We start from the raw sequence: 26,621 nt of genomic DNA on the forward strand, positions 1-26,621 counted from the left end.
GTGCGCGCACTCAACAGGGGCGGAGCTAACTTCCGGGTAACTTCCGACTTCAGGTTAAAAGTCTCTTAGGAGTTTTAAAAAAAATTTGGTTTAAAAAAATTTGATTTAAAAAAATCAAGATTGAGATGTATTTGATGTGTTTTATGACGTAGAATAAAATGTGAAAGTATCTTGAGTTTGTGTTAGCCACAAACCTTAAGCGATTTAACCAAAATCCCATTAAAAAAACCCATTGACTTTGGGAATCCCGAACTCTCTTTCGAGTTTTTGCATACAAATTGAAGTCATAGTTCCTCCACTCTATTGTAAGTGAAGCAAAGTGCATTGTGGATGATGTAGTCATTTAGGAAGTGTAACATGATCGAACCATATCAGACAAAAGAGAAATATGAGAAAAGCATTCAAGACCCCTGCGGTGAAGTGTTAGTGCACGTGTTTGTGTACCCAGCAGATTATTTTTGGTAGGGTCAGAAGATCACGGCCAGCACGAGCAGCATTAAATGGATGAGTCTGTCACAGGCAGCTCAGCCTGAACGCTGCACACAATCTCTCTCTTAATCCAGGACAGATTACAGCGTTGAAGCCAGAGATCTGGGTCTAATCTTAACTAATGCAACTAGTATAGAGAGCTCATGAACAGCAGGGGGGTTTTGCTCTGATTGCCCCCTTTACGATTTCTTTTTTATATTTGGTTTCTACCTGAGCCAAGCTGGTTATTAACTGATCCAATATAGAGGACTGATCCAAACAGGTTTCGCTGACCAGATGGACTACCAGCTGGTTGGGACCTGACTGAGTTGGTAGACAATCTTATACCAGTCTAACATGTTCCAAAACCTGCTCGACCATCTGATTTCTCCACCAGGGCACTTGACCAAGACGGTCAGCCAGTTCTCCGTCACTGCTAGTCTGACTGCGAGTCAACCATGTAAACAAGCTTTTATTATAATATTGCCTTATGGAGTACATAGTTTGTATGGAAAAGCGCCCCCTGCTGCCATAATCTTAGTTTGGATGTGTTTCTCATTCCTAAAAATTTAAATTTGGTGTTAATTTACACACCCTCAAGATGCAGGACACTTTTTTCTGAAAGTGATCATTGAAATTGATCATTGCTAAAATAAAAACTCTTTGACAGTAAAAAAAACAGGCAGAACAAAAATAATGCTTGTCACTCTTTATTTTATTAGCTCATGTATGACTTTGTCTTGAACTATTAGCCAAGGCTGTTGATTAAAGGGAATTATGTTGTTAATAAGGTTCAGTTTTTTTGCATAGACTGATTGTTTCGCTTCATAGGACTTCCCAATATCAACAGGAGCTAATTACATTTGTTTTGGGTTTGTGAAGCTAAAAAGTAGCGATGGTATTTTATGAATCATCAAGAACCACAGTTTCAACTAAGAAAAAAAAAAGATTATCCAAATACATTGTAAGTCAGACAGTCTGTTGGACCACGTTTAGCATTCGCACCTTTTCAATATGTTTCATTGACAATGTGACAAGATGTATTCCTGTCCAGAGATGCATATATTTTTCTGCAAGATTTTTTTTTTTTTTTTTTGAGAAAGTCAGACCACTGTGCAAAGTTTTCTCCAGCACACCCAAAAGATTCTCAATAGGGTTACGGTCTGGACTCTGTGGTGGCCAAAATGATGTCTCATGCTCCATGAGTGCTCCATTTGACAATCTGAATCTTTAAGTTTAAGTGTTTCACGTTTAACTGTTCACCCATCTCGCTCTTTCTTCATCAAAAATGATGGTTCCCCACTATCCTTCCAGTTTTATTAATGAATTGGAGGGTTCTTAACCCATTTTTAGTAGTTTCAGCAATCTCCTTATTTACTTTTTTTGCTAGATGCATGCCAATAATGTGACCCTTCTAAAACATCTTCTCCACGAGCACATCACATTACATGTTTAAGACATGAGAAGCTACTCTGAAAAAAAAAATATTCAAAGATGATTCCTTGGATTTACTCAATTTTTTTACGTTAAGTGGTTGTAAACAATTTATTTGGGCTGAATTTAAACAAACAAATTAAGTTGTTAATTTAACATTGTTAAATTTAATTTGTTTAAAATCAACACAAATAAATTGTTTGCAACAGTTTTGCATGCAACACTTTTTTCAGAGTACTCTCTGCATTATTTAGGGTTAAACAATTTGTTACTAGCTGAAACATAATCATCCATACAGTAATTACCTAATGGGAATCTCCTAGGTAAATCCAGGTGTTGACCTTTTTTGGGATAGAAAGTGTATTTAACATTATTTGCTTCATTCATTGTTTCAGTAGTTATGTGATACAGTAAATCACAAAAATAAAGTGGCAAGATTAAAATTGAGAAATATTAATACAATTTTAAAAATGCAGAATTTTATTCTAGCTTTTAAAGCTTGACAGCTCTATTCCCATGTTCGTTTTCTTTAGTAGCTCCTCTTTTGTCTAAAAAAAGAAAGCGATTAGGTTTTGGAAAAATGTAAGTGTGTAAATCACAGACAGAATTCTAAAACCATTCTGTAAAATGAATCTGTACGTGTTTATGCACACCTCAAACATTATAGACACACACGCACACCCACACCCACAAGTGAATAAATATGCATGCTGGCATTCTGCGTGATGATCCATGGCTTGAGTGACAGCACTGGAAAATCGGTACGGAGATGCTCAGAGGTGCTCAGAAGGGAAGTGAATCAATGCGCTTTCATTTCCAGGAACACTCTTTTCTTTTACTCTGTCTCTCTCTCTCTCTGGGCTTCTGCTGCACGAGTGTCTCAGGTGTGAGGGCTGGTTATCACTTTATAGTGATGAAAGGGAAGAGGTGCAGGTGAAAGCACCAAAAAACCACACAGAATAAGCTCTCTCATGAAGATGCTGCAGAAATCCAGACCAAAGAAAAAGAAAATTGTGTCCTCGCGTTGGCCATTGTTGGGTTTGGGGGTCAGTGATGGATACAGGAAGGAGAGTGGGAGTTGCTATGGTGATGGATGATGGCCAGAGTTCAGGGTTTTTTCTGGATGCTTTCTTTAAAGTAAGACACTGTAGGTGAATAGGGTAAAAATATCAACCAACACTGACTGTGTGTTATAGTACTGAACAATTCTTAAGTTGTGTAACACCAATTAACTATACAACGTGCAATACTGCTCTAAACAAAGTAATTGTGCAATATTTTTTCTATAACCTATGCAATTATTTCCTCTATTCATGTATAATATGTTCTTCAAATTATGCAAAGGATGCCTGAAATTGGGGTGACAACCATGTTCAGATACTTTGTGTATTTGTTCATTATATTATCTATGGTATGTCTTGTTTTGCGATTTTTGCTGTTTTTGCACATTTTATTTTATTTTATTTTATTTTATTTTATTTTATTTTATTTTATTTTATTTTATTTTATTTTATTTTATTTTATTTTATTTTATTTTATTTTTCACATATGAGCAGGCTCAACCATTGGATTTTTTTTGGCTCAAGACTTCCGGTGTCATTCACTTCCACTGATTTTTAGACGTTAAAAGCAGTTTGTTAAGCTTCTTGATGTTGCAAACTGACATTTTCTTATTATATTATTCTACTTTTTATGTAAAGTCATGAACACACTTGTTTGTAGAGCAAGTAGTTTGACCGTTTTCTGCAGTTTATTATTCCTAATCATTTATCCCATAGGCAACTGAATCGGAAGTTCTAAAACAATCATAAAAATGAGTGCCTTCTGCTTTACAGAATAAGGTCAATAATAAATAAATGAATACATAAATTATTCAATTTTTTTTTGGTTTTAAATTATCGCCATACTTCCCTGGTTGGTTTATTGCATTAAGTTAAAATTGTAAAATTAAAATTGTAATACAATTTTTTTACAATGTCATATTTAAAAAAGCAAATTGTTAGAGGTGTGACAAGACACTCCGTGTGAGGAGACAAGACACGACATTTGGTTCATGAGAACGAGACAATATTTTTATACTATTTATGGGAATCCTCAATGAGGAAATAAATGAACGGAAAATAGTCTTTTATTCAACTGGAAAAAATCACAAAATGCTAAACTATTTAGGTGCTTTTTTAAAATCAACTTGTAATGAATGTTATTTTACTTTAATTTTAATGAATTCTATGTTGTAAAGGGCATGCAAAAACTGCAAAATATTTAGCTATAAACTCTACTGACTGGACAAACTCTGAGATACTGGATGCGAGTATTGACTGATAGGAGAGAGTTGTTTTTATGGAATTTGATTCTGCATGCCGAATAAAAGGAAAACTTCCATTGTTTTCCCCGATGGCATACTGTATATGATGACGATGATGACGGGTGTTCGTGTGCATGCAGGAGATGTGTGTGTCTTTGTTGCTTTACTGACTCGGATTGTGCAGAGAATAGTGTCAAACAGCCGTGCGTATGGCTTATCCTTTTGCAAAATGGAGCTAAAAGTCCCACACGATGGTAATAGTTTGATTACGACATTTACATGTCTGTACTGCACTTCAATAATGCGACTAGGAATATTTCAGTTCGATTTGTGCTCATGATGATTATGACTTTAAGCAAATCTAAGGTGCTTTTCCATTGCATGATTAGTTTGTGTTGTGGCAGTTGTGTAGCAGCATTTGCTTTTGGATGCAAAAAACTTTGAACTCCGGTGAAAAAAACGGTTTCACCACACCCGCCCAATCAAATGAGTGACGCGCTGCGAGAGGCAGCCCAGGTTGCCAGGTGTGTGCAAAGCACTTGATTTGTGGTTCAAATCCATTCCTGCTTCCAATCTTCAGTGCAAATTTCACCTTCACGCTCCATTATCACAGCTCAGGAGACAACTTTTGACCTTGACGATTTTATCTTGTGAGATCTAGTAGCCTGAGATCTTGTTACACCCCTACAAATTATTGATTTAAATGTGTACTCAATTCTAATTTGCATACACTTCTTACTCAAAACTTTGAGCATTAGATGAAGTCAGGGTCAAAATTCTTGTTCTTTTTTGACACTTTAAAGGCAAACGTTATTACAGTACAGTCAATTATAATTGGTATATATTGGTATATATTATAATCAATTATAATAGTTGCATAATTGATTATAAATGACACTATTTTAATTCTATTTTACCCATTTCATACCTATATAATACCTATTTAATACCTATTTAATACCTTTATCATACCTATTAATTCACCATTACATTCATTTCTCATACAATCCCTCTACAGTATGTCATACTGTAAATGGCACCTACACAAACGCAACTCGGGTTTGCTGTTTCTCCATGAGCTCTCCCAGCAGTCTCGGCCCACAGTGGGAACCTCAGTAGCTCCTTCAAATATCTCCATCAGAGCCTGAATGTTAACTGAAGCCCAGGGCTCTCCTCTGTTTAACCTTTCCATAGTAGAAAGTGAGAGAGAGACATTTCTGAACACAGTGACCCAGCTGTTTGCAGGATTATCCCATCTGCAGACATACTTTGCTCAGTAAATGTTTTCTCAAGCACTCTGTGTGTACACGAGAGGCCTAAACTGTTTCAAATGGAAATAATATCTTATTCTTTACTCTTTGCAGGACTGCACCGTCTATGAAACCGAAAATAAGATCCTCCATGTGGTAAGTGTTTCTCTTTTCTCTTTTTTTTTTACGCTGCAATATGAGGCAGATAATGAGCTCTAATGTTCCTCCTGCGAGCTCTGGCCCCATTTCTTCATTTACTGGAGGAACTGTGAGGATACTCCTCTTTGTGCCTCTTATTTCTGTGTGCTCCAAAGTCCTGACTCATTTCATGATGATAAAATGATTGGAAAAGACATTTTAATGGTGTTCGGTTCAATGAACCATTCAGAATTGATTTCAGATTTTAGTTCATCCCTTCATTTTTGGCCCATTTAACTTTTTTTATTATTGAAATTCTTGTAATAAGCATTGTCTTTCTTTACATTTTTTTGCTGCTATTCATATTATTTAAATGTATGGTACAATTTTTGCTGTTACTTTTTTTTTCGTTATTATATTTTATACATAACAATCCATATATGTTATTATATTATATTATTCATTCCTTCATTCACTTTTCTTTGGCTTAGTCCCTTTATTCATCAGGGATTGCCACAGCGGAATGAACTGCCAACTTATCTAGCCTATGTTTTACACAGCGGATGCCCAGTGGATACATACTCAATCACACACATACATACACTATGGCCAATTTAGTTTATTCAATTCATCTATGGCGCATGTCTTTGGACTGTGGGGGAAACTGGAGCACCCGGAGGAATCCCACGCGAACACGGGGAGAACATGCAAACTCCACACAGAAATCCCAACTGACCCAGCTGAGACTCGACCGAGCGACCTTCTTGGTGTGAGGTGACAGTGCTAACCACTGAGCCACCGTTTTGCTATTATATTATATTATATTATATTATATTATATTATATTATATTATATTATATTATATTATATTATATTATATTATATTATATTATATTATATTATATTAATTTTCCTTTGGCTTAGTCCCTGATTTATCAGGGGTCACCACAGCAGAGGTCTGCACGGGACAAATTTTTGGTTCAGCGTCCGCAAGGTTTTAATCCGCACCCGACCGCTCCCGCCATATATTCAGCCTTTGTTCACCCGCTGCCCAACCCGCCCTGTTTTCTACCCGACCCGACCATTGCCGCTAAATTTAGATCTGGTTTACAAAATCTCATGTTTAAATTGGGTACTACCAAGAGAGAGATGACAGCTAAAACTGCATGTTGTGCAAGGATTATAGGCTAAATGTCAGTTTTGTTTGCCCCTTTGTGATGAGACATGAGTGCCGCCTTAAAACGGAGGTTCCAGTCTTGTGACTGCTAAAGGGTAAAACTTTCAGGTATTATCACATCGCGCAAAGGGTAATTTTTTTTATTTGTTTGGTTTTACCATGTTTGGTAGACCTGCTTTGAGGACCATTATGCAGATAATGCATATAAAAAAAGCACATGCAGAAAGCACTGGTCTTGCGTTCATTGTGTAAGAGTCGTTAGCAGTGGCTGTACTGGTGCTCAATAAGAATGAGTAAATACCAGATATGCTGTTCCGAAATAACGTTGGGACTGGGGAGTGCTATATTGTTAGACAGCCTGCTCCCATTCAAATTACACCAGAGTTATCGACCGCTACCGCGTTCTATTCGGAAATTAACTCCCATGCCGCAAGAATGCCGCAGGTCCCACGGCTCCCGCAGTACAGTCGCGGGAATGCAGACTTCTACACTACAGTGCAATGAACCACCAACCCATATTATATTATATTATATTATATTATATTATATTATATTATATTATATTATATTATATTATATTATATTATATTATATTATATTATATTTGTTTTGACATACCTGTAAGATTCAAATGAGCACTTCTTTTGCACTTCAGATATTTATTTCAATTTAATTTTAAGTTTGTTGGGTTTTTTTTCAGCCTTTCAGTTCAAGATTGAAAAATTGTAATAAAAGAATGTTTTACATTTGTCACTTGAAAATCCTCAGGTGGCTGTTTAGTGAACATGCATTCTGCTAGTTCATGCCCTGAGGTGCAGTTCTGTTTGCAGTGGCAGGAGACCCAGTGCTAGGCTCTTTGTGAGATCCTTGTCTCATACACACCAGCACACAGCGGTGTGTATGTGTGTGTTTGTGTGTGTGTGTGTGGCAGGTCTCGTTGTCACCACAGACTGCTGGGCCGGGCACAGCTGTCATTCTCACTGAGTCCCACAGCTATAAATACCTTCACATTGCGCCTGCTAGCAGCAGATTTCATTTCCCAGCACCACCCCATATCTGCACTGACTGTAGGAGGAGAAACAAACACACCAATGACACCAGATGAAAGCAGAGGCAGAGTGAGAGATGAGCCCATTAAACAAAGTGAATTAAAGTGCTACAGAACCATAAAAAGCAAACATGAATCTGCAGTACACCTGCAGAAAAGCGGCACCGAGAAATCCAGGTGCACTTTTTCCATTGGCAACACAACAGTACATTGATGGATAGATGGGTGGGTGGGTGGATGCATGGATGGTTGAATAGATGAACGAACAGATAAAAGAATGAATAGAGGCTGTACATCGATGGAGCAACAAATGATTGGATAGATAGATAGATAGATAGATAGATAGATAGATAGATAGATAGATAGATAGATAGATAGATAGATAGATAGATAGATAGATAGATAGATAGATAGATAGATAGATAGATAGATAGATAGATAGATAGATAGATAGATAGATAGATGGATAGATGTATGGATGGTTGGATAGATGAAGGGATTGTCAAACATACAGATGAATGGATGCATAGATGAGCAGATGGAGAGGTGGAATGTTGGATAGACAGATGTTTAGGTGAGTAGACAGATGGAAGGATGAATAGATTCATTAACAAATGGATACATGGAAATAGATATGCATATAGATAGGAATATAGAGAGATTAACTGAGGGGTAGATATATAGACATATAGATGGATGAAGAGATAACAATGCAAAATTGGATTGATGGATGGATTAACAGATCAAAAGGTGGATGGATGGAGAAAGTTGGTTAGACTGGTGGATGGATGGATTGTCAGTTAAAGATGTACAGACAGATAAAGTATAGATGGATGGATGAAAAAAATGGATAGATGCATGGATGGTCAGATACTGTAGATGTATGGATTGCCAAACAGACTGAATGAATGAATGCATAGATGAGCAGATGGAGGGATGGATGGTTGGATAGACACTTGTATGGGTGGATTGTCATGGTTAGAAGAAGGAGGACCCAAACGCAGAATGAGTGCAGGGGGTGTTTGTTGACAATTGTGTGATATGTGGTAGGGGTTAGGTGAAACACCCCAACAATGATTGTGAATGAGTCTTGGATGGAGCAGACAGACAGAGGAGACAGTGCTTGAGAGTCCTGGATGGAGTAATCAGCAGCCACAGAACGCCAGGAGAACAGGAGACTGAGCAGTGATGCTCAGGCCAGAGGTGGTAAAGGCCTTGGAGGCACTGCTGACCAGGGATCCTGAAGAGTTGTGGTCTCACCACTAGCAGCCTGACAGTACACCAGCAGCCAGAGACTCACAGCAGGCAGGGCTATGCAAAGACGATGACCAAACACACACACACACACACTAAAATAAAACAAGGAAATTGACAAACTATAGACTGAACCTAAAAAGCAAAGAGAAATACAATTAGTTTTAAGTTACTAATAATAAACAGGAAGAAATAAAACCAATAAACAGGAACTAAACACTTAAAGCTATTAAATTAGACAAGATAAATAGTATAACATAAACAAGCAAACTTGAAAAAGATTAACCAGATGGGGATGATACTGAAGGCCAACTGAAAAACAAACAAACATTAGACAAAGACAACTCAAACTCACAAACAACAGCACAGATAAACAAGCACAGTCAAGCAACAACATGTAACAACACGCGATGCACCAATGAACCGACGAAGACATGAGGGAAGAGAGCAATTTATAAAGGGAGGAAAGAACATGAAGACCAGGTGTAAACACTGAGACTAACAAGGACTACTGTAGATGAGGGTTAAACAAGGGGGCGAGGCAGCTGGAAACGAGGGAGGAACAGAGGAGCACATGGTGAACACAAACACAGGTGAAGCCATGTGCTCAGACCCAAGATAAACATAGACACGTTGAACAAGGACAGAACAGAGACAACATGTAACATAGACCCATGACATGGATGGACAGATGAAAGGCTTAATAGATTCACGGACGAATGAATGTATAAAAATAGAGATGTACATAGATAGACAGATTAATTGATGGGTAGATATATAGACATATAGATGAATGAACAGATAAGAGAATGCAAAATTTGATGGATGGCTGGATGGATTTATAGATCAATGGGTGGATGGATGGAGAAAGTTGGTTAGATTGGTGGATGGAGGAATAGATGGATGGATGGTCAGAGATGTACAGACAGAAAATGGATGAATGGATGGATATATGGATAAATGGATGGATAGATGGATGGTCATATAGATGAATGGATTGCCAAGCAGACAGATGAATGGATGCATAGATGAGCAGATGGAGTGATGGATGGTTAGACAGACAGATGTATGTGTGGATGGACAGATGGAAGGATGAATAGATTCATGGATGGATGGATACAAGGAAACAGATGTGTATATATACAGATAGAGAAATTAATTGATGGAAGATATAAAGAAATAGATGGGTGAACAGATAAAAGAATGCAAGGATGGATAGATGGATGGATGGATGGATGGATGGATGGATGGAAGGATGGAGGCAGACCTATCTATCTATCTATCTAGATAGATAGATAGATAGATAGATAGATAGATAGATAGATAGATAGATAGATAGATAGATAGATAGATAGATAGATAGATAGATAGATAGATAGATAGATATTATTATTAATATTTTGTTTCTTCTATACTGTATTGAAAAAGTTTCTTGAATGCCTCAGCAGTTCTGTAATTTACTTTACAGTCATGCCAGTAATGTACTTGTTGAGAGAAATGTGGAGAGTGCAGGAATAGTGCAGTGTCTAAGAAATGAAACAACATTGATTCCCACCTCTCTCACCCTGAGTGAAGCACACTAATATGAAATCTGATCATAAGATGGTAAGAGACAAAAAGAATTACAGTAGAAGGAGGACTGATGAACACTGGAGAAATGACTTGATTACAGAGCAACGAATTTGGGGATTTTTTTTTTTTAGTCAAGTCAGTTTAATTAAAAGCACACTTAAAGCACTGGTGTATACAGTACACTGAAAAAAAAAGTCTTCTGCAAAATTGCTGCAAACAATTTATATGGGCTGAATTTAAACAAACACATTACATTTGGTAATTTTAAAATTAATTTGTTTGATTAAATTCAGCATAAATAGTTTGCAACCACTTACTTTAAAAAATTTAGTCCAACCAATCATCTTTGAATATTGTTTTCTGGTGTCCCAAAAGACAAGTAATAAAAGATTTAAACAGAGGAAACTAGCAAATTAATTGGTAGACAGGACTTTACGCATTAAAGTACCAATATTAATCAAATGCCATGAAATACAAATACTCCAAGTCGAGATTTAATTGAAAAATGAATAGATTTTAAATGAAATTGTTAGGAAATGGAATCGAAGGGGGAGATGTAATGTTCAGAGGTAGACTGTTTCATAGTCTAGGACCATGTAACAGAAAAGCATGTTCTAAACTGAATTAAAAACTAAACTGTTTTTAATTCTTTCCCAGAGATGGGTTGTGGCTGGAAGGGCATCCGCTGCGTAAACCGTGCTAGATGAGTTGGCGGTTCATTCCGCTGTGGCGACCCCAGATTAATAAAGGGACTAAACCGAAAAGAAAATGAATGAATGACTGTTTTTAATTCAGATTAGTTTACCACTCTCTGTAGTACACCGTTCACTCTTAGGTTTGGTTTAGATTAAAAGTTTAGATGTCTTTGGTCTGTGTTGCACTCATATTTCAGTCGAAACACTTGTTTGATTGGATGCTTTTCCATTGTATTCATCTACTTTTTTAGTTCAGGCCAAGGTTCAGATGGCAGCTTTCACACTTAACTTCACTAACCACACTGCAAAAAATGCAGGGTTCCACACAATTCATTCATGTTGTCTCAACACAAATAGATTAAGTTAATTTAACAAATGGCAACGCAGTGGCACAGTAGGTAGTGCTGTCGCCTCACAGCAAGAAGCCTCAGCTAGGTCAGTTGGCGTTTCTGTGTGGAGTTGCATGTTCTCCCTGCGTTCGCGTGGGTTTCCTCCGGGTGCTCCGGTTTCTCCCACAGTCCAAAGACATGTGGTACAGGTTAATTGGGTAGGCTATATTGTCCGTAGTGTATGTGTGTGTGAATGAGTGTGTATGTGTTTCCCAGTGATGAGTTGCAGCTGGAAGGGCATCCGCTGCATAAAACAAATGCTGGATGAGTTGGCGGTTCATTCCGCTGTGGCGACCCCAGATTAATAAAGGGACTAAGCCGACAAGAAAATGAATGAATGAATAATTTAACAAATTTAAGTGGATTAAACATAAAACAATTAAGTTATACCAAACGAAAATCTCAAAAATTGTTGTTTCAGCTGATTTTAAATAAGTAGTTAAATAATGAGCAATTTTTTTTTTATAGAAATCAAGCTTGTTTAAATTGAGCCAAACCTGCCAAGTTTACACTTTTTTTTTTCATAGCAAAGTCCTTGCCACTGGAAATAGCTTCAGAACTGCAGCCGTTCATGAAATCTGAGTTGACATGCCCTCTGTCTTTTCTCTTTTTCTCAAGTGTAAGACTCTGTCTGGAGTTTGTGACCACATCATCTCACTGTCTTCAGACCCTCTGGTCTCTCAGTCGGCTCATCTGGAGGTGGTCCAGCTGGCTAATATCAAACCTACAGAGGGTCTGGTAAGATCATGCATTCATACTGTGCTGCTGATCACTGGTCACATTGCTGCTGTTTTTAATTCAGTTATTTAACCCTGAGGTGAGGTGAGGCCAATATTGAATGAAAGTTCTAGACACACTAAAATATATCTATAATTTTGGTATAAAAAAAGAATTTTAATAATGATAATTTTTAGAAAGAGCACAACACTATTGAATTGTTTTGAAACAACTTTTGGTTACACTTTATTTCAATTGTCCTTCATATAGTGTAACATTTAATTTCTGAGAAATATTTAATTACATGTACTTACTATATGGTATGGGTTAGAAGGTGAGTTAGGTTTAGGGTTAGTTATGCATAATTAATTTAAATTACTATAGTAACTACATGAAACATATGTTATAAAGCTTGTTGTAAATAAGTGAATATTTATATAGTTCAGCAAACAGATTCAAAGTCATTTCCCCAGCACTGATCTGTGTCTTAGTAAGCAAACATGTGCTTATATGCTTGCGTCTGCTTATACATGATCAAAAATCTCTTTTAGTAAACATAATTTCACTTCTCTAAATATACACTGATGAAAATACTACACATATTTTGATATGGTTTTCTGTTTGCATGAGATGAAATGAGAAAAAAAAATATGAGGACATTATTCATTATACTCTAATAGTTCTTTTTTCGCATGTCTCTTTTTTCTAAGGGAATGTACATCAAATCCACATATGATGGCCTTCATGTTATCACAGGAACCACAGAGGGGGTAAGAGCCTGGCAGTGTTAATGTGTGTGCTCTAATTCATGTGTCTTTATAATGTCCATGCAGGCTGTAGATAAAAGTAATGAATCTCAGCAATTGATTGTACAGCTATTACTGCACACATTCAATTCAAAGAGCAAGAGATTGAGCGAGAGAGAGAGAGAGAGAGAGAGAGAGAGAGAGAGTGCAGAAGTGCTCTAAAAAAAGATTCACTAACCATGCGACTGAAAGCTCTTCATTTTTGTTGTAGCTCTAATAGTGGGCGAATAATATTACCTGCTATAGACCAATATACAGTACTCATAGAAAAGAGAGAGCCCAATATGTATTCCACAGGGGAGTGATGGTACAGAAAAATGATACTTACCTTGGATTTGAAGTCAACTCATGGCTCTGTTTTTAAATTAATTTAATTACAGTTTCAGTTTTCCTCAGGATTAATCTTAGCTAACGCTAGGTATGTGTAGTCAACTCCAAAAGAGCCGATTCCTCGACTCTCAATGGACCTAGTACCGGAATCGACTCCAGAACAGGAATCGACTCCCAGAGTTGAGTCTGTTTTTTTAAACCCTTCTGAATGAAGCAGATACATGCTACAGTTATAATGCTCATTCTCGAGCACGATGAACATCGAAGGTGCCCGCTTTGAATGCATGTTCACATGTTTAATGCTTTTGCTTTTGAATTTCGCAACCATGAGTACTCTAAGCTATTATAAATAGTGCTGCTGCACGAAGTTTGCTTTCACTTTTAAATTCCTATAAAACACACTTTTTTGCAATTTGGTTTTATGTCAGTTTGCTGTGTTAGAAATTAAATATAGCATATGTGTGTAAATTTGGAGCAGATCGATGTCTTACATAAGCACTGCAGGTAAAATTACATGTTATGTTATTGGTTGCTGCTATATGCTCAAGTGAAATTGTTAACCTATGCCTATTTCACAAATAAATGAATAAATAAATGAATTAAAAAACACTAATCATAATGACAACCGTAGCCAAGATTTATTTATTGAAAAAAGTTGACAATACATGTCGTCCTGTATTTATTTATTTATTTTATTTTTTTTTTGGACGCACTTAATTTCAACTCTATTATTTAGGCTATTCTTCTTGTTTATTTTGTAGATAAGTACAAATTACGTACATTAAAATTAAGATATTTTCCAGTGATGAGTTGTGGCTAGAAGGGCATACGCTGCGTAAAACATATGCTGGAAAAGTTGGCAGTTCATTCCGCTGTGGCAACCCCAGATTAATAAAGGTACTAAGCCAAAAAGAAAACGAATGAATGAATGAAAATTAAGAGACAATTTATAGGGATTTTTAAATAGCCAAGACTGTTCAAAAACAGGTGTGACTCACTCCTTTTCTTCTGGCGTAACAAATTGCACAATCAAACAGTGATATTTAAAAGTAAAGTAATAAGCTATTTAAATGCACTTTAAAAGAATCACATTTATGAGAGCAAGAGCAATATGATATGCTTTGAGTCACCGTCTATCACACTGCTTTTGTTTATTATTTTAGGTTTGTTATGAATAATTTAAGTTAAACATTTCATGCAAGGGGTTTAATATTTAATTGGTCATTAAATCAAATTAAAAACATATTTTGTTGATTGATTGGTTGGAGCGTCTGTTGCCTTTAAAAAAAAAATTACATTTCGTTTACTCTGTACTCTGTATTCAAGTATCAAACATTTATATTAAGAATATATTTATGATTTTTATTTAAACATTGTTTGGGTTCAATTGGGGTGAATGCACGGCTGAATGCACTACGCGTACCTACCATGAGAGGGCGGGAATTAATGCTGCTTTTTTAATTAATTAATTTATTTATTACATAATTTAAATTTATTGTTATACAGTATACACTACGATATATTGACAAAGCAAGAAAGAATGACAACAAATAAAGGTGTGTTTGTGTGTTTTAAAGCGTATATGTACTTGCATGGTGGGAGATGGATAAAGAAATCTACTGGCTTTAGTATTGCTGGCGTTTTTTCTGCACACTAAAACTTTCAATTCAGATAGCCATTGTTTAAAACAAGGTTCAAAATGAGTAAATGCTCTTTAAAACAGCTAAACATAATTGAGACATTTGCCAAAAGGCCTAAAACTAATGAGACAAATATTGATCCCCGCACTGGTGGAGACTGCAGTCTCATCAGCACCTGAGCCGGGGGAACTCCAGCACCTCAGCCCGTGTCTCTTTCATTGGAAAATTCAGATCCGCCAGCTGCGCAGCCTCCTCGCATGAAATCGCTACCATTCTAGGCGTTTTAAACAATTTTAATTTTAATTTTATTTAGCCTAGATTATTATTTATTTGACAATCCAGTTGGTGTTTTGGCGCTGAAGCATATAGCTGACTTATTTTGAAGCACTTCACCTCAAATGAAGCACTTCACCTTCTATTTTATCTAGTAGATAACTGATCAACAAAAATATATATGAAAACTAAGAGACAAACTACGAAATTCATTTTAAAAAGATATTTTTTCCAAGACAAATATACGAATAATATTTTTGTTTGAGCCCATGCATTACTCAACTGGGCGGGTGGATGATTTGTTGCAGTCAGTGGAAATTAAGGATTTAATTAATGCTTCAATACCACAATCCTGTCATATATTTGCAATTTTTAAAATTTTTCATAATTTTAGAGATTACGCTTTGAGCGTCTGAGTTTTCCTTGGTGCTGATGTGCTTTTATTACGTGTAGATATCAAAGAAACTATATTAATATTAAAAAAAGAAACGAATAATGCCCTTAAATAATTCAGCCATTGATAGCAAGCATCAGTGTTTCTTGAGTTAAAGAATAAGGGATGATGAGGCGGAGCGGTGCTGGATTTGTGCATAATTAGAAATCCTGCACGTGCCCCTAGAATTACAGTTCTGCATTGTGCATACCCAGTTGGCTCATCATTTAAAGTTCTCACTATTTAAGAAGTTGACCAGTTGTCCTTCCTCTTTTTTGAAGTTCACCATTGTCAATTTTTCTCTTTATGTTCTCTATTGTACGTGGCTGGAAATCTCTGTGCGCAAAGCATCACCGGTGCTTCCGGACCGCACGCAATCAAAGTTTTTTCCAATGCAGGACCGAAGCCAAATATGCGTGCTAGCTATGACGTAAAAAATTGGCCCGAAGCCCGGCCTGAGGGGCATAAAAAAGTCGGCCCGTCAGGCTCGGGCTTAAATGCAGGGCTCTATTTACTACTTCCGACGCAGCCTTCATGCAGCCGCATAGCCCTCGCCGTGGCTGATGCGCACCTCTCAAAAATGTAACTACGCTACACAGTTTGGTAGCTGTGATGAGTGTGGGCAGTGCTGAGAGCCCGATGAAACGAGTGTTTACAAGTGTCGTGTCCCGTGAAGGAGCTCCAGATGGAAACTTTTCTTTTGTGTTTACCTTATGATTAAAGTTGTTGCACGTTCGCTGGTTCCTGCCTCTGATTGAGCGAGTTTGAGCTACTTGTAGCGTTCAGATAAAACAAAACACCCACAAAGAAACTCGATGCAACATAACATAACCTACTGCCAGCTAGCATTTCGTAAGTGTTATTGCAGAGCAAAACAAAAAGCACGCAGAAGTATAAATGCACGACTAAACGCAAGATTTGCGCCGTGGGCCATGGCAGTTGCTCGACGCAGAAGTATAAACCAGCCTTTAATGTACAAGTAGCTAAAACCCACTCAATCAGAGGTGGGAACCGGTGTACATGCAACAAGTTTAATCATAAGGTAAACACAAAACAAAAGTTTCCATCTGAAGCTCCTTCACGAGACTCGACACTTGTAAACACTCGCTCCATCAGGCTTGCGGCTATAAGCACCGCCCACACTTGTCACAGCTACCAAACCAACCAATCACAGAGCTTGCGCTATGTGTCGATGCGACGTGTACTTACATTGTTTTGAGAGGTGTGCATCAGCTCCAGTGTCAGCCACGACGAGGGTTATGCAACCACACGAAGGCTGCGCCGAATCAAATGCATGCACTTGACGCAGAAATATAAATCTGCCTTCAATCAAATTTGGTTATTGATTTATGAACTTAATACATTGATTTTCTGTTATCTAACATTTTTTCAGCATGCTTATGAGCATTTTTAATATTCCATGCCAAATTTCAGTTGCGCATTTGCACTGACATTAAATGGATAACAAATGCTGATGTTAGTGTGTTTTTCAGATTTACATCTTACATCTCTTCTGGAGCTTAAGAAGAGATCTGTCACAAACGGTTTCCATTGGACATGATACCAAAGTGTGCAGTTGCAGAAGTCTGAGATTTGAACATGATCACATTTCTCATCAAGTTCTTGCCAGACTAAATCTTTTGAGCTGTTAAATCCACATTAATTTTGTATCTCTGCTGTATACTCAGTTTATATTGACCAAAATCATTATACACACACAAAAATGTAATTTTGATCAGAAATTCATGGTACTGTAGTATATCTGTAATGTGAAGTTGACAACAGGGATCCAAAAGCAGGTTTATTAAATGGAATGGTCAGGCAAGCAACAGTCAACACAGAAGCAAACTGATGTATACGGGCAATCAAGAGTCGTAGTCAAATAAACTGGCAGATGGCCAAAAGGCATGCAGCAGACAAGAAAAAACAAACAAAACAAAGCAAGGTTCAAACATTTTTGTAGATAAGTCTTGTGAACTATTTTCTAAAACTGAAAGTCTTGTGAACATTTCAGACATTTGTCTGCGATTTCTCAAAACCTGTCGGCGAGTCAAAATTGGGGTTAAAATCATGCAGTCTGAACTCAGCATGTTACAAATATTATCAAGGATAAAGAAATGCTTTAATAATTGTTTTCATATAGTAACTAATACAACCCTATTGTAAAGTGTTAGCTAAATGTAAAAGTTGTGCATAAAATAAATCAGTTCTGCTCTTTGTTTTAAATTCATTTATCTCCCCCTATTGTTCCATCTTTTTATATCTCTTTCCATCTCGCTCTTAGTCTCCAGCAGACCGCTGTAAAAAGATCCACGCAGGTGATGAGGTTATTCAGGTCAACCATCAGACTGTGGTGAGTTTCAGCCTTCCTCAAGTCACTCTATCCATTTGCCTCATTTATACTCTTTCATCCCTCCGTCCCTCCATCAATTATTTCCCCCTATGTATGTAAATCTCACTTAGCATCTGACTGCATGTTTGTGCATATGAATTGTAAGACTGGAAATGAGGTGCGTTTGAATTTAAGGGCTTTATGTCCTTGTTAAAGTACCAGGAGTTTTCAAACCCATTACTTGATGTATTTTTAGCTCGTTTCTTGGACTGGAGCGACTGTATTCCAATTTGCCTAAATTCACAATGCTGATTGAGTGTGTTACACTTTAAATGGCATTTCTGAGTGTAGCCGGAGGGTGTTTAAAGGGCATAAGAGGCTGTAAATGAAGGGCGTTGAGTGTGTTTTTAAGGATGGTTATATATTTTTTTTTCACATGCACAAGTACGTCAATAAGTGCTCCAGTGGCTGTACTACGTGGAGTTGCCTTCAAATAATTGATAAAGTGCTTTTTTTGCGTGCACGTTTGTGTCTGAAGTGAGTGCAGATGGAGTTGTGAGCTTGTGAAATCAATTCTGTTTGAGTTTATGAGCTGAGTGTTTGATGTGCGGGAGGTTCTGAATAATTCCTTGAATATTTTAATTTCATCCTCAAGTTCTTTCCTCATCATCTCTGTTCATTATAATCAAGTTGTTGTTTAGGTTTAAAGGGATTGTTCACCTGAAAATGAAAACGCTGTCATCATTTGATCGCCCTCAAGTTGTTCCAAACCTGTAAGAGTGTCAGTAGAAGATATTTTAAAGAATGTGGATAGTTGATGATTTCCATTTATGGTATTTCTATGGAAAAAAAAGATGCACAAAACACAATATATCATCTCAGCATTGGTATAGCAAATGTGTGCTTCTGCAATAGTCACATCGCGTAGATATGCAATGTTGAATTGGGATTATTGCTTCAATGTTGATGCAGAGTTTTACCACAATGGAGTGAAATTTCATAATTTGGATGTTTTTAAGGCCTGAGAGAGATTAAAATGTTTCAATTTTAAAAATTGGAAATTTAATCAACAATAATTTTATTAAATTTATACAGTAAAGACTTTGCAGGGTAATTTTTACATTTACATATACGAAACCATAAAGAATGCGCTGTTTATTTCACTGTTGTTTTTGCTTTATTGCATTTATCATATGCTTGTTATTTGCTTATTACATTTTATGCATGATTCACTCCCCTACAGAATCAAAATTAATACATTTAAAAAGACTTTCGAGACTAATTCTCACTGTTAACTAGTTTCTTATTATTTGCATACATGTTATTGAGATATTGGCTGCTAATTAGTCCTCATAAACTGCATGATCTTATTCTACATCTCTAATTCTTCCCAATACCTAAAATACCCTAATAACTATTAATAATGAGCTAATTAGGAGTTTACTGAAGCAAAAATCATAGATAATTGTTTGCTAATATCAAGAATTGAACATTAAAATAAAATTTGACTATAAATTCTTCCCAAATGGTGCTATTCAATCATTTGGTGAAATTGTATAAATACAGTATATCGCAGTATATAGCGTAGAATTTTTTTTCCGTAATGTCAGATTTTTCCAATATCGTGCAGCCTTAATACACAGTATTAAGGACACATGATTTAAGTGCCTAATACTGACAATACTTCCAAAAAACAAGAACATAGAAACTGTTTGTCTACCCAGCACATACACAACATCATAAGACGTTAATATTAGGTTACCAGCATCTAAAGACAACGTTATCCAATGACGGCATGAAATGACATTGATATTTTGTTGATTTTAGGTTGTGTTGGAAAGCCAACGTCGAGCCAACATCTAAATCCAATGTCATATTGAATGTCAAATACTGACATTTATTCGTCAGGTATAGCAACCAAAATCCTTCTGATAGACGTCATATCAGTAATGTCCACACAACACCAAGCTGCAACATCATTAGACCTTGATATTTTGTTGTTTTTAGGTTGTGTTGGAAAGTAACAAAAATGTAACATCTATCCGATGTTGGACATTGACATCGGCCTGACGTTGGGTTCTGGCGTCAATACGATTTTCATTTCCTAACAAAATGCAACGTTCCATGACTTTGTGGTACAACGTCAATATGACGTCATGTTGACATCCTGTGCCTGCTAGGTATAAACAAAAAAAAAAAACATGCAGTGTGTTTCTGGTGACCTTCAGTTTTGGTTTTGCTATGTTTGTTATGTAAAATCAAGAAATGAGTCCATGCATTTATTACAAAACACAAGCCTATATTTGCATAAAAAAAGTCAAGTACACTTTTAATCAGAGTACTTTACTAACAACATACGTTTAATCAAAAAGTGTCCTCAGTTAGAGACAATTAGCATACGTTTACATCAAATTCGTTTCTGGAGATGTTTGCATGGTTATGGGTAAAAATAGAAAAAGCAAAGTGAGCGTTATGGTGTGCTAAACAATCCAGTGTGATGTTTGTTTAATTCTTTCTAGAAGTCAGTGGACACTTATGTGCAATTAGGCTACATGTTAATGTTTGCATTTACATTATTGCTTAATCAATGTAAGCAACAAAAGAACAATAGCTAATTGTTGCAATTTTCATTTAGTCTAATGAAGTAAATGTAGGAGAGCTATTATGAAGGATGCAGAGAGCTATTGGTTAATGGTCAAACAAGACAAAAGAAAACCAAAACAGAATATAAAATAGTAAAGGGCTGTATAGAAATTAGTAGACATATTAGAGAATAAATGGAAAAGTGGAAAAGATAATTTTTTAATCATTTAAGTTAGAATAAAAAACAGAATAAATAATAAATCATACAGCATATGACATTCTTCATATGAACAAAGATATCCAGTTGTCACTGTCATTAATTCTAAAAAGTAGATAAAGATATTTGACAGACAAAAAATAAAGATAATAAACACAACTGCAACAATATATAATGTGTAACAATATACATATAATATTATTCAATGTGGGCTAAAATTATTTGCGTACCCATGTGTTTTCTTTTTGTTTAGCAAATGAAAGAAATGTATACATGTTTGGAACAACCAATTATGACAATATGAACATTTTTGAGTGAACATCCCTTCAAGATGGTCTTTTGGTTTTACTTTAATGTATCAGAATTCAGCTTTTACATGAGTTTTTCATCTTGTCGGTGTGATGGGGATGCTGAGCTGTTTTTGCGATGAAAGATCAGCAACACTAAGGCCTCGTTAATCCTCATGTAATTAGATTGTTGTCACCTTTATAATTGGATAAAGGCCTCTCTAATGTGCGATGAGCGATACGAATTCGGCTTGTAGCGAAAAACACACACAAACAATTACCATAACAATAAGCGGTTTGTGCTCTCCAACAATCTCAGCGGGCATTAAGAATGGTGCATTGTGGGAGCTGCTCTATATGTAAACTCCCCATAGCCTGCAGGATCAGGTCCTGTATAACCAGCCCATCTCTGTGTGTATGTGTGTGTTGTATGTGTGTGTATTTGTGGTTTTATCTGTCTGTTAGGGGCATGCTTAGTTTAAACTGTGTGTGTTGGTTATGTTTTATCCACATCGTGGGAACCAAACGTCCCCACAAAGATATTAAAAGATAGTACAACCTCAAACCACCTACATTTTGCAGACCGGTCAACAGTGGACTGCTCAATTATAATAATAATAATAATGAAGTATGTCTTAATGGTAATTTTAAAATGCTTTCTATTTGGGTTAGGGGATAGAAAATCACATTAATTATATATAAAAACTAAAGAAAAGTATTGAAAGTTGTCATTACACTGTTAACGATTTCCTGTAAAATCTACAGTAACTTACTGGCAGAAATTTGCCAGTAACTTACTATAAATCAGTTACAGCAAAAATACTGTATTTGCATTTACAGCACCATTTGTGTGTATTTTCAGTATTGTATATTTTTACTGTAAAATATACAGTAATTTTCACATTACAACTTTAAAATACTGTAACATACCGCATAACTGTCCTACAGTAAAGTACAATTCAAATTATAGTTACATACTCTATATTTTACAAAAATCGTTTACACTGTATATTACGGTATAAATGCATGCATTTACAGCATGGAGCCAGCAACCATAGCCGTAACAGTTGTATGCTGTATCTAACAAAACAGTATCTTACTGTTATTTTAGGGCAAATAACAATAAAATAGAATAAATAAAAAATAAATTACCATACTTTTACAGTTTCAACCACAGCTGCCACTGGATATCTAACAAAAACAGTATCCTATTGTTAATTTAAAAAAGGCAAATAAAATAAAATGTAAAATACTTTAACTGTAATTCACCATTAACTTACTGTAAATCAATGTCAGCAAAAATACTGTATTTACATTTACAGCACATTGATGTATTTTTAGTATTGTATATTTTTACTGTAAAATATACAGTAATTTTATCTTAAACTTTAAGATACAGTAACATACTGTATACATAGTAGTATAACTATCCTACAGCGAAATACAGTTCATATTACAGTTAAATACTGTGTTGTTTACAAAAATTGTTTAAAATGCATATTTTTTGTGTTTGTATTTGTAAATGAGATGCTAGAACCCGCTTTTACACATCTCCAATGTTGTAAATTGTATGGCAAGTGTAAACACATGAATCCGATATGGGTCACAATTAAAAGAACGTGTAAACAGACAGGCAAAAAAATCAGATATAGGCATCAAGACTTGACAGTGTAACGGGGCCTTAGACATGCAGCAAACTAATAAGATATTAATGGGCCCTATCATACACCCAGCGCAATGCGGCGCAAGGCGCGACGCAATTGTTGTTTGCTAGTTTCAGCTTGGCGCAGGAGTCGTTTTGACGTTTTGCACCATGCTGTTTAAATAGCAAATGCATTTGCGCTCATATGTGCGCCCATAGGCGTTCAGATCTAAAAAAAGAGGCGTGTTGAGATGCATTGCTGGCGCGTTGCTATTTTGACAAACTTTAATAGACTGTTCTATAGACTATTGTCCAGCGCAGAGCGCGTTAGTTATGCGCCTTGCTTATACATTGCTTAATACAAACAGGATGTACAGCATTACGCAAAAATCTTTACATATGAAAAAGAATTAAAATATTAAGGGTATATATAGGATATAATAAGGATATATATAGGATATAAATATAAAGGATTAAAATATTACAAAACATATTATTTTCTAGCCTACATAAATATAAAAACCATACTTTCATGCCTTCATCTCGGGGGGCTTTTTCAGTAGATTCATAACGATTTGCTTTTGTATAATGTTATTATTATTAGCAGTCTTATTTATTATATGCATATTTATATTTGTTTTATTAACAACAAGCTTAGACTTGCCCAGTTGTCAGGTTTTAGACCATATGGGGATAGCATGTGTATTTGGATATAACTCAGTTTTTTGAACACACTTCGTTATTATTGTTCATTTATTTGTTTGCTGGAAATTAGAACAGAATTTAGTTTTAAAACAAATCTTTGCGCTTAACAAACTAAATTACTTATTTATAGGCTAATGGATGTCTGTGCGTACAACACGTTTCCCTATCCACGAGAGTGAAAGTGAAAGTAAATAATGAGGAGGCTTATCTCTCATTCGCTGTAGATGCTCTGTTTAACTGTTTTCTCTCTAATGAAGTGTTCAGTTTTTACACTTACAAAGTCCGTCATGTAAGTAGCAAATGCGCTATGGCGCGACACAACTGACTCATAAAGGGAATGGGAGATGAGACTCTGATTGGTTTATTTTCAAAGCACACCCATAACTCATTAAGAGAATAAGCTCAACCCTGTTAGATCATGCGCCACGGCGCAAAAAGCGGATTTTTCCGTCCTTAAAATAGCAAAAGTGAATTCTGCCATGCCCTTGCACCCTGCGCTTTGCACTTTGCACATGGATCATCAAAATAGAGCCCAATATGTTGTGCATTGATACTGTAGTGATAATTGAGTTCATTTTCCAAGCTATAAACTCTGATTGATTGCAAATCAATTACATTTTATGTCAAGTGTATATTACACTAAGTTTTAATGGATTGATTGGATTACAAATGTAAACAACCTGAACTATGGTTAATAATTTAATTTAATTTAATTGAATCATATTTAGTTTAATAATATTTTATTTTAATTTATTTTATTTTAATTTATTAGTTTAATTGAATTGAATTTCTTTTCATTTAAATAATTTTAAAAATAAATTAATTGCTTTGTATCATTTAACAGCACTTAATCATTGTTAAATCACTTGTAATACATTGCACATAGTACTTGACTAAACTGTGATACATTATGAATTAATGTATTTTAATAATTCATCTCTAATGTAAACATCTTTAAAAATTTAGAGTTTGAACACAGTGGGTCACATTATTTTAGCATTGCATTTATATAGTTGCTTCTAGCTATTAGCTTCACTTGGTGACTCAGTAGGCAGTTTTACAACACTATAACAAGTATTTCAACAATAAAAAAAGTATCTTTTATTTATCTTTGATTTGATTTAGAGTCATTTATTTCAACCAGATTTTTTTACGCTAGAAGATTGCTTCATTATTCATGCTTTGCACTGCAAAATTCATGAACAAACTTTATATAAGATGAACCGAAGGCTCAAATATTGACATTTCCAGGCGAGGGAATGTCAAGTCTTACAATAGACTTTAATGAGGAATCAATTGAAAGATTAGCAAACATCATGCCTCATTAGTGTACACTCATTCCACATAGTAAACTTAATCAACATATACTGTGTGTCAGGAAGTGTGTGTTTGTGGTGTAGAGTTATTACTCTCTCCATATTCACAATAGGTGAATATAGAGAGACAAATATTAGCATTAACTAGCAGCTGCCTGTCGGGTGACGTCTCTGTGTGGCGTTCTTGTCGAGTCTGTGTATGTTGACCCTGTGTTTGTTACTGTAGGTGGGCTGGCAGTTGAAAAACTTGGTAAGCTCTCTGCGCGGGGACCCTGCCGGTGTGACATTGACCCTGAAAAAGCGTCCCCAGAGCACCCTCACCTCCGCCCCAGCCCTACTAAAGAACATGAGATGGAAGCCCTTGGCCCTGCAGGTAGGATTCCGATTGCCCTGTCCCCAAAACTTGCATCATTTTGGGCTGCACTTCCCCCGTTTGCCACCCGCTACCTGGCTTCATCTCAGATAGGGACCTGGCACTGACTCCATTTCCCATGATGCACCTGCCTGCTTATATGTCGCTTTCCATTCAAACGTTCAACTTTCTAACCATAATTTATCAAGTTGACAGTTACATTTTGAAAATGTAACAGTACCAACAAATCAGAATTTTCTGGAAATCAGTCGAGCAATAAATTGAATGGTTTCGTTCCAATTAAAGATGTTTACTAAATTCTCATGCAGTATAACAGTAAACTCCAGTCAAAAACTCTGTTGCTCCATCTTTCTTTCTTTCTTTCTTTCTTTCTTTCTTTCTTTCTTTCTTTCTTTCTTTCTTTCTTTCACTTTTACATCTCGTAATATAACTTAAAACAGTCTAATAAAGGAAACCATCACAACCAAACCATCACAAACAAAGGAGTAGGGGTGAAATCAGGAAATGTACACAACTAAACATATCCAAATATGTAAACTGTACATTTGAGCACTATTAATACATTAAATCAAATCAATTTATGGCTCTTACACCAACCTTTTTGCAGTAGAGGTAGTACCAAACCAATTCCACTCATAGGTGGTTGCTTACTATGGAAGGCGATGGAGGACAAAAATCTTCAATTAAATAGTTTTAAAGAGCCCCTATTATGCATTATAAAAGGTCATATTTTAATTTTGGGGGTTTCCAACAACATGCTGATATGCGAGCAAGGTCAAAAAACACTTTCATTGTCTTATAATATGCAATTGTTTTTACCTAATTATGCCAACGACTTCCATATGATTCGTTCAGCAATTCATTTGTTCCCAAACCCCTCCTTAGCGCAATGCTAATCTGCGCTGATTGATCTGATGACTCAGTCTGTTGCGATTGGTCAACTGCGTTTAGCGCAAGACAGAGAGAAACACCCACCATGGCTATATAGTAGCTGAGAGTATGTGAGAGCCCAATGCTGGAATGCACTAAAGCAATGCTGTTAAACACCAGCATATTGCTCTTCTCTTAAACCTAACCTCAAGTAATAACAACGACACACATTCAGTATTAGTCCACACAGTGGCAGAAGTTGAACTATTTTAAAAAATTGACCGCGCCACACGTGTGAGCAACAGCTGATGGTGGCCATAGCAACAAACGGCAGAGGATCACGAGTTCAGAAACGCATTTAAATCGA

General features: G+C 36.1%; 1 protein-coding gene across 5 annotated transcripts in view; it reads left to right on the plus strand.

Moving 5' to 3' along the window:
- cnksr2a (connector enhancer of kinase suppressor of Ras 2a) overlaps positions 1-26,621 on the plus strand; it is a 162,756-nt gene that overhangs the window by 79,881 nt on the left and 56,254 nt on the right. For 3 of the 5 annotated variants that reach the window (XM_056450149.1, XM_056450150.1, XM_056450153.1), the window contains exons 5-9: positions 5,572-5,613; positions 12,349-12,468; positions 13,158-13,217; positions 18,214-18,282; positions 25,238-25,384. In XM_056450149.1, the coding sequence (XP_056306124.1) occupies positions 5,572-5,613; positions 12,349-12,468; positions 13,158-13,217; positions 18,214-18,282; positions 25,238-25,384 (438 nt within the window). The remainder of the gene's footprint in view (positions 1-5,571; positions 5,614-12,348; positions 12,469-13,157; positions 13,218-18,213; positions 18,283-25,237; positions 25,385-26,621) is intronic. The other 2 variants (XM_056450151.1, XM_056450152.1) reach the window with 1 other exon arrangement.

Source organism: Danio aesculapii, chromosome 24 (genome assembly GCF_903798145.1).
Source record: "Danio aesculapii chromosome 24, fDanAes4.1, whole genome shotgun sequence".
NCBI classification, from domain to species: Eukaryota; Metazoa; Chordata; class Actinopteri; order Cypriniformes; family Danionidae; genus Danio; species Danio aesculapii.